At 43.5% G+C, this 13,752-nt stretch overlaps 1 protein-coding gene across 1 annotated transcript in view; it reads left to right on the forward strand.

Annotated features, from left to right (window-relative positions):
• The window catches only part of ANKDD1B (ankyrin repeat and death domain containing 1B), a 55,844-nt gene extending 42,154 nt beyond the window's left edge, over window positions 1–13,690 (forward strand). Inside the window, 6 exon segments of the mRNA XM_034655641.1 lie at window positions 2,735–2,833; window positions 6,769–6,864; window positions 10,352–10,553; window positions 12,759–12,852; window positions 12,854–12,888; window positions 13,647–13,690. Of these exon segments, the coding sequence (XP_034511532.1) occupies window positions 2,735–2,833; window positions 6,769–6,864; window positions 10,352–10,553; window positions 12,759–12,852; window positions 12,854–12,888; window positions 13,647–13,690 (570 nt within the window).
• Window positions 13,691–13,752: the final 62 nt, after the last annotated feature.

Here is a 13,752-nt window from a genome sequence, read left to right on the forward strand (position 1 = left end):
CTTGGGATGGAAATGATGCTGAACACTTGCTGTTGGCCTGCTGTTGTGCTGGGCAGTTTCAGTACTAGGAGATTATCAGGACATCTCTGTCAAAATGAGTTGCTTTTTGGTCTGATGAAGCCAGAATCTTTTGGATTTGAAATTCTCTTTCTTTCTGCAACCAAAGGACTCCCCTCTTCATTTAGCTGTTATCAACAACCATATCTCAGTTCTGAACAGCTTATTAAGTGCACAGCATGATATTAACATCTTGAATCAGGTAAGCCAGGTATATCAGAACCTGAGAGTCTCTTTTCTTATGATTCAATGCATTATGTGGTTAGGGGTAGTTTTGAGCAAGTTCAAGATATCCTTAAAATTTCCAGGTAGAATATACATATTTTCTTTATCCTTTTCTTCTGTGACCCTCACTCCCACTTGCACACACATACTTTTTCAAACACACAGCTGGGGTTCAGCTAGTGCATTCTTAACCTGTTCACACTTAAAAGGCCCAGCAACTCTGATAGATAAACAGTAGCTCAGAGGTAAATTGCCTGCAGCTCTTTAAATCTAAAGCCACTCCTTCAGTATGAAATATAATTGGCCAGTAGCCCTTTGCCACAAGGAGGAAGCTTCGTTTCTGTATTAGAGACTGTAAATGTGTCTTCCCTTTACCCAAAGGCAAAAGAGACCTCTGGAATAAAAAAAAAAAATCATGAATTCAGTCCACTGGAGCAGAATCAAATGCTCCATAAAAGGAATCCGTCACTGGCTGGAAATGGAAATGCTGACGTGGAAGATGAAGAGGACGGGAGTGGGCACTGTCGGAATCAGGGCCCACTCTGGGGCTGAGCTGCCTCTCCCAAAAGCTGTCCGGAGTAGGAAGAGAAACTCTTGGCGGAGGGACCCTTCTGGAATCCTGGGGACAGATGACAACTCTAGCCAATTCTGGTGAAACTGATTGCCTCTACTCAGAGAAGCCTCAGCTGGGCCCTGACGGGAGGGAGCGGCCAGATCCGGTGCACAAGACTGTCCTAATCTGCTGGGTGGCCCTCAGCTTCCGAATCTGGGGAACCAGAGCACTGCCTCTGGTCTCTCCAGTCTCCTCCATCTCCAACCTAGGAGTTCCTTTGTGCGGGAGCGGAAGGATGACTTACCTACACTTCAGTTCCTTCCTTCCCCCATGGACCTTCCTCCCCGTTTCACTATCCTAAACATTTGGGGGAGGCGGGGGAGGACCTTTTTGTTATCGTATATACTTATGTGTCCGAGTATGTTAATGCCCCAGATATTTCCAAATAAGCAGAATCTTTGCTCCATACTCAGAACTCACATATGATTTCAGTTTCACCCGAATTGGCTAGATTCATTCCGGAGAAGGAGGGTTTATTAGTCTGCCCCCCCCATTATAGAATTAGACGTCATCATTTCAACTTTCTGCGATATTGGGAATACATTCAATGTATAATAATAAGAAAAATAAGGTAAAAACTTACATTTGTTTGTAATCCTCCCCCAAAAGAAAGACAGCTCTTGTTAACATTTTGGTTCATTTCCTGCCTTTTAGATTTATAGCGGTATCATTGCAATAACATTTTATTGATATTTGATGTATGACACTTGTATCTCTGTACCATGCTGGTACAGTCATTTGATAGTTTGTCATTTTAAGTGTGATGTTTTCAGTGAGACCCCAGAGGGGCACATTGCCACTCAAAAGTGAGTCTTTAATAAATGCCTTCTGATCTTAATTATGCTAATGCCCCAAGCAGGCTGGCGCTGTGCTCTGGTTGGAAGAGTACTGAGCTCCAGATGCTATTGCCCAGCTATGTGACTCTGGGGAAGTTGCTTCCTCTCTCTGGTTCAAGGGTTGGGCTAGACCATAAACAGAGTTCCTTTCAGTACTAATATTTTAGAAATGTCTGCATATTAGCATATCCTTTCAGTGAAAGGTTAAAGTGGGTGAGTTTCTTGTGATTTTGAATATTTCTTTGAAACACTGTTATCCTCTTGGTAAGAAAATGATTACCCCAGAAAGAAATTTAACCATTGTTAAATGTACAGTTCACTGGCATTAAGTACATTCATGTTGAGCAACCATGGCCACCATCCATCTCCAGAACTTTTCCATCTTCCCAAACTGAAACTCTGTACTCATTAAACACTAACTCCCCATTCTTCTCTCCCTGCAGTTCCTGGTAACCACCTCTTTACTTCTGTCTCTATGAACTTGACTATTCTAGTATCTCATACTGCAAGCATCTTTTAAGAACCATTTTTAAATGTTGCCTACTAATCCAGCATATGAATATACCATAATTTATCAAATGAGTCTCCTAGTGAAACATGAAACTTCCTTTCAGTTTTTCACTGTTAAAAATCACTCTGCAGTGAATGTGCCCTGTACCTATGTTAAAGTGTGATCTTGGGGTGCCTGGCTGGCTCAGTTGGTTAAGCGTCTGCCTTCTGCTCAGGTTATGATCTCAGGGTCCTCGGATCGAGCCCTGAGTTGGGCTCCCTGCTCAGTGGGGAGTCTGCTTTTCCCTCTGCCCCTCCCCCCTGCTCATGCACTCTCTCCCTCTCTCTCACTAAAATAAATAAAATCTTAAAAAATAATAATAAATAAAAATGTGATCTGAATCTTTTTTCCCTTATGTCCATATAGGACACCTGTATATTCCCTGTGTCTTTTCATTAGGTGAGTTTTTCCCCCTCCTTAATGTGGTTACATTTTTGAAATTTCTCATGGCAGAGGCAGCAGACTCCTTTGCATGTTGCTGCTGATCTTGGCAATGTGGAACTGGTGGAATTCTTGCTGAAGGCAGGCTGTGACCTGAAGATTGTTGATAAGGTAAGTTCATGGCCTTCACTGTGTTCAGTGGAGACGGCTGTGAAGAACTCCCTGTTGGCTGTAAGCCTTGAACAGCAGGCTTAACATACCCCTTAAGAAATGGACACACACTGGAGAAGCCTTGTGTCCTGGCCGTCAGTAGAACATCCTGATTTCGATTGAGGGATGTAGGTATTTTACTCTGAATAATAAAATATGTATTTTTAAAATTAAAATTATTTACTACTTTTTGGGAAAGATGATAGATTCACATGGTCCAAAAATTAAAAAAACATAATCAGTAGAAGTTTTACAATAAAAACGTCCCACCCACCCCTGACCCTAGCTGTCCAGTTCCCACACTACTCTTGCCGTACAGATCTATTGTCATAAATTTCTCTATTCTTTCCGGCTTATTTACACATAAACAAGCAAAGATAATTATAATTCTTACCACATCCCTCCATCCTTTTTGCACAGTGGTAATGTACTTCTACATACTCTCCTGCAGTTAGCTTTTCTCCTTTAAGTATATAAAGTGGCAAGTGTTCCATGTTAGTGCAAGGAGAGTTTCGTCATTCTTTTTTTATACAGCTGCGCTGTAGACTGTGGCATGGAATTAACATAATTTGTTTAGTTCTCAGCCGATGGGCATTGAAATTGTTCCTGAGCTTTTGCTATTATAAACAGAGCTGCAGTGAACAAACATACACGTGTCTAAACTTGTTCTTACTTAAAAATTCTTCAATTATAATAAATATAACATAAAACTTATCATCTTAACCAGTTTTAAGTGTACAGTTCTGTAGCATTAATTCTATTCACACTGTTATGCAACCGATCTCCAGAACTTTTTCATCTTGCCAAACTGAAACTCTGAACAGCAACTACCCGTTTCCTCCTCCTTTCCTGCCCCTGGCAACCACCACTCTATTTTCTGTTTCCACGAATTTGACTATTCTGGGTACCTCATATAAATGGAATCGTACTGTGTTTGTCATTTTGTGACTAGCTATTTCATGTAGCATAATGTCCTGAAGGTTTATCCATGTTGGAGTGTGTGTCAGAATATCCTTCCTTTTTAAGGATGAACGGTAGTCCACCGTGTATAGACCACATTTTGTTTATCCTTGCATCTGTGGATGGGTATGGGGTTGCTTCCACCTTTGGGCATCGTGTAGACTTGTTTTTAAAGAAAGACAACTTCGTTTCTATCAAGTGTCACAGTAAGGCCGGCTCCATCACAGGAGGGTTGCGGGGTGGCTGTCCACTAGGTTCCAGCTTACTGAACAGCGTAAACACAGGAGACCATGGTGTGGCAGTCCTGTTAGATGCTTACACACATGCACCTTATTTCAATCCTCACATCTCCTCTGTGAGGTGGGCAAAATTATCCCAGTTTTCAAGAGATTTCAGTGATACCAGGGGTCACAGGCACAGTAAGACACAGAGCCAGGCTCCAAAGCCAAGCTGCTTGGTGGTCCAGCATGTTCCCACAGCCGTGAGCAAAGCTGACTCCTTCTGAAACTTGCAGTTTTTCCCCCTCTTGCCTTCACCCACACTCTTCATCAGCTCAGCACATCCTTAATTCCTAGTGCAAGCTGAGTTCCCCCTACGTACTATTTCAGAATCTCACATTTAACATTTGTGGGACTTGAAGCAGTGACGTGCTATTTTACTTTTCTCTAGAGGTCAGTTTTTAAAATTATCCTAAAAACTAATACAAGCCCACTGTGGACAATCTGGAAAACACAGAGAAGCATAAGGAAGGAAAATGCAACCACTCATAACTCTGTCACGTAGGTGGAATTCCAGCACTCCCACCGTTGTGGCTCGTTACTGTCCCTTAACATTTAGCTTTAGTGTTACCATTTCACATTCGTATTTTCCTGGGCTTTCTCTTCCTACTTTATTCCATCCACTTTCTCATTAATACCGAACCCCTCTGGGGCAGTCTTATGGGTGAAGAATCGGCAGCATTGGGAAGGGAATTCGTGCTGGGCCCCCAGTGCTAGTGGACTGGATGTCCTGGCAAATACCGTCAGTGCTGCAACCTGACTCACAATTTGATTTTCCCCTATTTCCCTTCTCCTCCTCCTTCTTTCTTCTCTGGGCCTGGCACAGGGTTGGCCCCCAATACCTACTTAATTAATAAAAACTACCTTTTCTACTCACTCCCACCATTTTTACTAAGGATAAATGTCTGTAAGAGTGAATCAGAGCGTGGATGGGAAAAAAGAGCCAGGGTTTGCTGTGAATATGACTTTCCCAGAAACCAGTTCTCTCTGTCTGAGGTGTCACCAGGCTGCTGGAGGGCTTCCCACCCTCAGCGGCTGGATTATTTGGGTTTCCACTCCAGGACACACTCCCTGGGAAGGTTTTCCTAGGAACTTGAAAACGCTGGCTTCAGAATGCTGCCTTCCCACGGTAGGCTAATCATGGTGACTCTAATGGCTTCCTCAGCCAGGATTTCGGCAGCATGCAATGAAAGACTTGCTAAGTGCCTGCAGAGTACAGTTCTTCCTAATTTCATTACTGTCTCTTTTGACCGGAAACTGATAACTGTCAGCCCTAATGTACTGGCCCAGCTGGGTCTTAGCACCTCCACTAACAGCCAGATCATTTAGGTTGGTGGGAGTTGCACTTGCTCAGCCATGGGAGAGAATTACTGGAATAAATTGCTGGATCCGTAAGCATAGAAACATGGGTTACTAAGAACTTTTTGTGGCATTATTTCTGACATTCATTTTGATTATCTTCACGATCCCTGAGCAGACTTTTAATGTGGCATTTAAAAAATAGATGAAAACCACCATCTTTTGCTCAGGAAAGAAAATGTATAGATGTGTAGATTGTATACTGCATAAAAGTCTAAGGGACATTGCTCGTAAAGCTGTGCGCTGTAACTTTAAGCTATATCGATCCTGACAAACGTGTAATTTTTTTTTGTAATTTGTATAAGATACCAGATAGGATCCCAGGCCACTCATGCCCAAAATTATGTCCAGAATATCCTTTATTGCTCATTCCACTGGGCTAAGTTTCCAATCCCTCACCCCTGGTTAGAGGCAGTATAATAGAAAAAAATTCTAGATAGGAGTCCAGTGAGCTAAATTCTGTACTATGAATCTGTAGTTTTGTCATGGATGCTATTATTCTTAACGAGATCCAGCACTTTTCTGTCTTAATTATCTACTCTCCACAACACATGGCTTCAACTTTTTGGTCTAGGATGGCTGTTGAAGCTCCTGCCCTCATGCCAGCATTCTACTCAGGAGGAGGAGGAAAGGAAGGAGAGTAACATCCTTCCTGTCTTTAAAATTACTTCCAGAAATTGCATGTGCCACTTCCATTTATATACCAAAACTTAGGTCACATATCTAAATGCGAGGGAGGCTAGGAAATGTTTGGAGTGGCCAGGTGCCCATAGAAGAAGGAAAAGTCTATTGGGGGAAGGAAGCATGGCACACTGACTAAAGTCTCAGCCACGGGGAGAGTCAGTCCTCAGAGGAGAAAAATGTGTGATCGTATTATTTATTTGCTGAGGACTCCCTAGTGCAATGAGCCAGGGAGTGCAAGACCCCCAGGGATCTTGGAGAAATGTTTGTGTTCTCATCGATAGAGCACGTGTAAAATATCATCTGCTGATGGTTGGTCCCCACGGCCAAATCTTTTCCGCTGCCCTGTTGACACAGCACCTGACACTATCAATACCTAGCATCTCTTGAATAATCACCATGTGCCGTGCACAGTCCTAAGGGCTCGATATGCATTATCACTTACCCCTCACTACACCATGGGCTAGTCTCTGAGACCTACGGAAGCTAAGGACTGGCCCAAGTTGCCAAGTTCAGGGGAGCAGTAGGATCAGGATTTGAATGCAGCTCCCCCATTCTAAACCTGGAGCTCCTAAACACTAGGCCACACTGCCTGACACTTTCATTTTTAACTTTTAGCAAGGGAAGACTGCCCTGGCCGTGGCCTGGAGGAGCAACCGCAGCCTTGTTGTGGACATGATCATTAAAGCAGAGAGATACTACGCCTGGAAAGAGGTGAGGCAGCATGATTCCAGCTCAGCAGTGAGGTTTTCTGCAACTGCCGTCTTCTTATGGGGCAGTGTGGGTTTGTGTAATTCTTTTTTCTGCTCTAATGGACAGGGTCCTGGTGAGTGCAATTATAACTGTCCCTTTGGCCTCTGCTGCCCCATTCATGGAGTGAACAGTTGCTTCTTCCTCCCTTTCCTTTGCCAGCGTCGGTAGTCAGAACTGAGGTGTGTAGCGCTCGTTGGGCTAAGCAGGCTGATCCGGGTTGGCTCTAACAGGCTTAGCATGTTTGCCCTGCGTGGTTGGCTCCCAGGTTGTGCCTCTGTCACAGAGTCTCTGGAAGTTCTCAAACCCACATTCTAATGAAGGATATAGAAGTTGACGTTCCTGGCTCTGCCGTTTGCAACACACCCTGGTGCTGTCACTCAAGTATCCTGTGATAGCCACAAAACCCCTATCGATCTTAGAACACAAAAAACTTGCCTCCAGGACATTCTCTCTGCCTTCTTCCATTATGAGTTCCTCTGATACCTGCCACACATGCAGCTTCTCAACAGAACACCCTTCTTCCAACATCAAAACCTAAGCCCTCAGGCAGGATTTGCACTGCCGGGCACCACCCTCAGTTTCTGCTTTGGGTTGTTGCCATCCTAGGCTGAATGGCCCCCCTAGTCCAGTAGGTTGGTGCCAGAATTCAGGTCTTAACCCTCAGATGCTTACCCCTGAGGAGCCTCAGGCCTGGTGTGCTGTCTAATTTGCCAATCCTGAGAAATTTCCCTTAAATCCTAAGGCAAAATGTATTGATTTGCTTCCTTCTCGCTCACAATCCTATTTAATTGGCTCAGCGGTCCTGATATATATATCTGGATGATGTAACATATATGTCATTTAAAGGCCAGTCCATCCTCCTCGAACTTTTCTTACTTGTCTGTAAAACAAAACAACATTTTTGTGACCATTAAAATTCTCTCTCCTCCTCCTCCTTGATTTCTGTTCCTCCTGCTCCTTCATTCTGTTCCTCTTGGCCTTAGCTTCATTCTCATTTTCTTAGATCATCACCGATTTGATTGAAAGTAACTTTGTCAACTTCCACCTTTTCTCTTGCTTCTTAAATGACTGTTTTTACATTTTCTTTGAAAATAGAAATATTCATTGGTTCTATTTTTAATGTCTGCTAGCATTTTTAGATTCTTTTTCCTAGATGAGGATAAATTACTTTTCCACCAAATGAATAAGCCCTTTTTCCTAACAAATCTTTGAGATGTGAGAGTTAGATGAACTTTGGGAATTCTATACAATACATAAATGTATGAAGGAGACCCTCAGAATTGTGAGAGTTGTTAACCTTGGTGACCACCAGGTCCTGATATCTGGAGTGGAGGAAGGCTTGTTTTTTAATATATATTCTTAAATGTTTTTAACAAATATATTTATTACTTATTTTATTGTAAAGATTTATCTATCTATTTTAGAGAAAGAGCATGTGGCGGGGAGGGGCAGAGGGAGAGGGAGAGAGACACCCAAGCCTACTCTGAGCTGAGGGCATCTCAGTCCCACAACCCTGAGATCACAGCCTGCACCAAAACCAAGAGTTGGCCACTTAACTGACTGTGCCTCCCAGGCGCCCCTATTTATTACTTACTTTAAGTTCATTTTGTTCATTAAACAAATATATCCTTTTTTTAACCAAATGCATTTGTTATTATTTCAAATGTTCTTTGTTTATTGAACAAGTTTATATCCTGGCCTAATATAAAATAATTCCTAATAAAGAACATTAAAGAGAGGACTGAAGTTTCCTCTCTTATATCCATCATTAAATCCAGTGGTTCAGAGGCATATGGGAAGCTTCCTGAAATCTCGCTTATGCTATTTTAATTTCCACCAGTTTTGGCATGTGATACTCTTGCAAATAGTTCAGTGCTTGGCAGACACGCTATTAATGCTTCCATGAACTGTTGAAAAGACCTGGGCTTTCCAAATCCGTGACCCTTTCCTCTGGAAGCCTGAAGGACCACCCAGCCCAATCCTGGAATGCAGAGCATGTGTGTTTCTCAAAGAAATAAAAATGCTGTGGCACAAAGGTTAATGCATTTTGCAGTTTTTCCCTCTACCTTGTGGTGTTTCAGGTTTTGTTCTTGTTGGAATCCTCATTGTTTCAGGAGAGGGAATGAAGAGAAAAGGAAAAAGTGAAGTGGCTATGGCTCCCAAGTTTGTTGGATCCCCCACCCTCAGCCTTTCCTCTTTCAGGACTCCCTGGGAGTCACTGTGGGAGTAAAGCTAAGGTTGGGACAGAGAAGACCCTGCATTTTACAACCTCTGAAACAGTTACGGGTAATTTATACCTCCCATTCCTAATCCAACTTCTGTTCACAAGGTCCAGATACTAGAGAAAGGACTGGCCTGTCTCCTTGGGCATACTTCCCAGGACATTGGACACCATCCAGAGGAGAATGCAGATGCTGTGAAAGACACAGGCTGCTCTGTGATGGGGGCGGAGGCGCAAGCCCCACCACATTCTTCTCAAGAGGTTTTGAGAACCAGGTGTCTGTCCATAACCTGTTAGTCCACTTCCTGCCCCAGCATGGACTTTGTCTTGCTGTTCAGATTATCTTTCATTAAGATTCACTATTAAGTGAAAGACAAAAATAGGAGTTACCATATATAAAAAAGGAGAAGAGATAGAAAGTTCCAGTCCTCTTGGGCTTTGTGTCCTGCATGTCCTTAACTGATCTGCAACCTCCCGAAGGAGGAAGATCTGGGGGCCTGATAACATGTACGACAGGTGCAGCTCTAGGAAACCATGACACCTGCTTTCACTGAGAATTTTCTCCAGTTTCTTTGGCTGGATTCTGCAGAAGGGACAAAAGGAACATTTGAAAACTGAGAAAACAAGGTATCAGTCCAGGCACAGGGCATTTGGACTAAGCCTGGCTGCAGCGACTTAAAATGTTATCGACCCCTGTCCTCTCCGCTCTTTTGGTCCCCAGAGTTAGGCTTCTACTTTGCTCTCCTCACACCAGAGAGCAGGATGAGTGGAGGGATCAGCTTTGGTCTTTCTAAGAGTATATGCAATCTGGGCCTCTCTGAAACTTTGATGTGAGAAAATCAAACATGCAAAAGAAGAATAGGGGATATTGGTTGAAAGTAAGGCCTTCAAAGATGAATTTGTTGTTGTGACATTTCCTTAGCTAACGCATCCCCTCTGTTTTCTTTAGGGGTGAGTAAATAAATATCAGCAAACTGGGATAGAAGCATGCAACATGGCAAAACCCCTCGCATTTCCTGTGTCAGATAGATAGTACTCAAGCTTTCTATTTCAGACATATGTCTCCATCTTGAATGACAAAAAATGATCCAGTTACAGATAATACTGAAAACATAAGTCTTGGTTACCACCTTACCAGTTATATCTGAAAAATTGTATACATACCATGAAATAAGGCAATAAGCAGAAAATGTCTGAAATAGTCTGATGTAGTTACTTTTAATTTAGGAGCATGGTGAGAGCATCAGGGACCCATCACCCAGCTTTACTTTGACATTCAAGCAAGATCACAGTTTGGAGACCAGACATATTCGCAATCTCCTCTGGAACCTGGCTTACCATCAGCTAAAGGCCAATGAGTGGCAGAGGCTGGCCTGTTCATGGAACTTTACAGATAACCAGATCAGAGCCATTGAGGAGCAGTGGTCAGGTGAGCATGGCTTAGATGATGCGGACAGGAAGGAACAGCAGTTCTTCCTGGTGGCAGATCCTCCAAGTAAGTGGTTGGTGCTCACGACAAGCAGCAGACTACAGGGGCCCAGGAATTGGGACAGTTAGTTTAGGACCACAAAGATGATTGAGAACTTTGCAAGCCATGAACGTTCATTGACTCTGCAATAAACTGAAGTTTGCAAAAGATAATTACCTTTATTGAGCCATATTGAAAAGTTGGCATTTAGCCTTTAAGGAAATGAAGGTTCCCAGCTGAATAGGCACTAAGGAAGCAAGGGCTGAAGAGTTGGCTTGTCCCTGGGAAACCAACTTCTTCTAGTGTTCCTTGAGATTGTCTTGGTGCGAAAAGGTTCATTCTCTAACAAAAGGCTCACTGTTTAGGGCTTCCACTCCGGGAGGAATCCCTTAAGCCATGTCTGGGTATAGAGTTCTTGTAGGATGCGGCCTTGGGTGAGACCAGCTGTCCTATGAGAGCTGTGGGAGACGGACTCAGGGCTCTCCCGAGTAGAAGATCCCAAGCCATGGAATCAATTCAGCCAGACTCCAGCTGTCAGAATTAGTGAGGTCAGGTCAGCTGGCATCATTAGCTTTGCTCTTTTATGTTTTGACCAAAACCTAGAAAATATAGATTGTTTGGTATTAATCAACTAATTAGCATTAAAAACAAGGAAGCAGCTGCTTGTCTTGGCAAAATATTCTATTCAGAGCACTTTCCTTACATGGATATTATGAGATGTGAACAAGTCCCATGCTCAGGGGTTGATGTGCATTATGGATTGCTGGGACTGTAGATGGCAAAACCACAGCCCATGAATACACGCTAGTTACACCACATACAAGTAAATTATGGCACTTTTTATTGCTAATTCTATGGCTACATTATGGAAGATAATGCATTGGAAATGTTGAATATTGACTACAATTTCTGAAAAAACTTTTTTTTACTGTTAAGTTTTCTCCTTTGTTGCTAATTAGGCAATATGGCATTCTGTAAAGTTTTTAGGAAAATTTAGTTGCCTTCTGGAAATCTCTCTTGACCTAAAGAAATGATTTAAAAACATAGTGTATCTTCAGAGTACTTGCCGGCAGGATAAAGAGGATCAAAAGTATTTTAGTCAAACAATGTGGAGTGCCTAGCTCTACCAGGCAAGGGATGCAACTGCTCTATAAGCCAAGGTGCATGTTTGAGGGAATTTACAATCTGGTTGGCATAATAACAGCAACATTCACAATCCAGATACAATCAAGGGTAATGGTACTGGCATTAAGGAGTTTGTAGGCTTTTAAGCAAAGGAGTGACACGTTGATGGTGGTATTGAAGAAGGATCAGTTTGGCAAGGGCAAGATCAGGAAAGGAACAGGATTCACCTAGGAGTATATTCTTTATGGGTACAGTTCACTCTCTCTGAAACACCTGCTTTAACAGTCTGTCCAGCAAGTTTCCTCCCCAGAGCTCAGGCCCTCCTTTTGTGGTATCTGCCTGCTCCCACACGCACTGGCTAGAACTGGAAGCCTGTTCTGTGTTTGTAACTCTGAACTCCTGTTGCGAGAGACCCATCTCAGCACTTACCCCAACATCTCTCAGGGCTTAGGTATCCAGTGTGTATTTGCCCAGTGAATAATCCTGGCCCAGGGGATGCATACCTCCATCAGAAACTGGAGTGGCATGACGGTACATGTTTGCTGCTCGTAGTGAGGTTAACAGACAGCAACATCAGCATCTGGGTGCTTATTAGAAGTGCAGATCCTTACCCCAGACTGACTGCATGAGACTCTCCATTGTAACAGGATTCCCCATTGAAATAAGCACTTTGCGTGTGAGAAATGGTGGTGCATAGCAGTGCCACCTGCACGTTGAAGGAGAGCTCTGCATCTCATTCCAATTGTTCCTTACCCTTGGGCCGGAACTCAGCTGCTTCATCTATCTGCTCCTTTGGTCTGTGTCAAGCACAGTAGGTGCAAGGCAAGCGCTGGAGTGAATCCAAATTCTGGTCACCCTAAAGAAATTCCATTGAGGGGAACTGGAAGGGCTTTCATCCACTGGGCTTTTTATCTAACAGCCGTCAGAAGAGGAATGAGTTGCAACCATAGTCATACGGGAAATTCAGTGAGAACTAAGATCACAATAAAAAGAGACATCAGCATGTGGTGTTTTGCCTCTGACTGTATGCACTTGGCACAGGAAAGGGAAGTTTCCGTGAACACGGCCACAGGGCTCTGCTCATCTGGCTGCATGGAACCCTGATGACACAGGCCACTCCGGTCAAGCATCTGTATGGAGCTGGTACGCACAGGTTTCCCAGAACTAGCCGGTGAGTTAGTTTTCAAGACAGAAGTTCCTTCTCCCTTAAAATGGTGGGGGGACGGTCAGCAGAAACAGTACTGTCCACTAACAGTCCCAGTGTGATGAGAGCTGTGGCTCATAAAGAATAGCAGCTCCTCTGGTGAGTGACTCAGTACTGATCCCATGTTCACCTGGCAGGTCTCAATGTCACCCCCCTTGCTGGGCATTTGAAAAAGTAGAGGAGGATTTCTGTTGGTATGTACCTGTGGCAGGGTGTGGAGGTGTGCATGGGGTGTGGGAAGCAGGAGAGGGCAGGAATGCTAAACCATCTCGTAAGGTTAGAGGATAGTTTCCACAGCTAAGCATTGTCTTGCTCAGAAGGCCATTTTGCCCCCGACAGGGAAATCTGCAAGTTAGTGCACTCGAAAATGTTATCTGCAGATTAAACGAAAAGAGCAGATGGGCTTTTACTTTGGCAGCTGAGGTTACTGCTAAAAATCACTTACCAAAGACTGTATTGTCAGGAAGATGCTTTCAAAACTGATCAATAAATTGGGTGTTATAACTATCATGTAATAATAACCATTCAAGCAAAATATAGGCACATCTGCCATTATTTCCACTGATGCAGTTTTACCTGAAGCTGAGCATAAACACCTGAATCACACCACTGATCCAATACTCCGTTTCAAGGGATCGTGCATGGATGACGTCTCCTCCCATGACATTATCTTCATAGCACTGGGATTGTACCCTCAACTTTAAATTTCTTTGTTTCTATAAAAGGGTATCCACAAGAATTCTCAGGGGAGACTGAGGCAGTCCCCTAAAGGGGTGCAGGGATGCGCTCGGGAGCAAGACTGTGTGGGCCCGTACCTGAACTCCATGGCAG

The sequence above is a fragment of the Ailuropoda melanoleuca genome, chromosome 3, assembly GCF_002007445.2.
Source record: "Ailuropoda melanoleuca isolate Jingjing chromosome 3, ASM200744v2, whole genome shotgun sequence".
Lineage (NCBI taxonomy): Eukaryota > Metazoa > Chordata > Mammalia > Carnivora > Ursidae > Ailuropoda > Ailuropoda melanoleuca.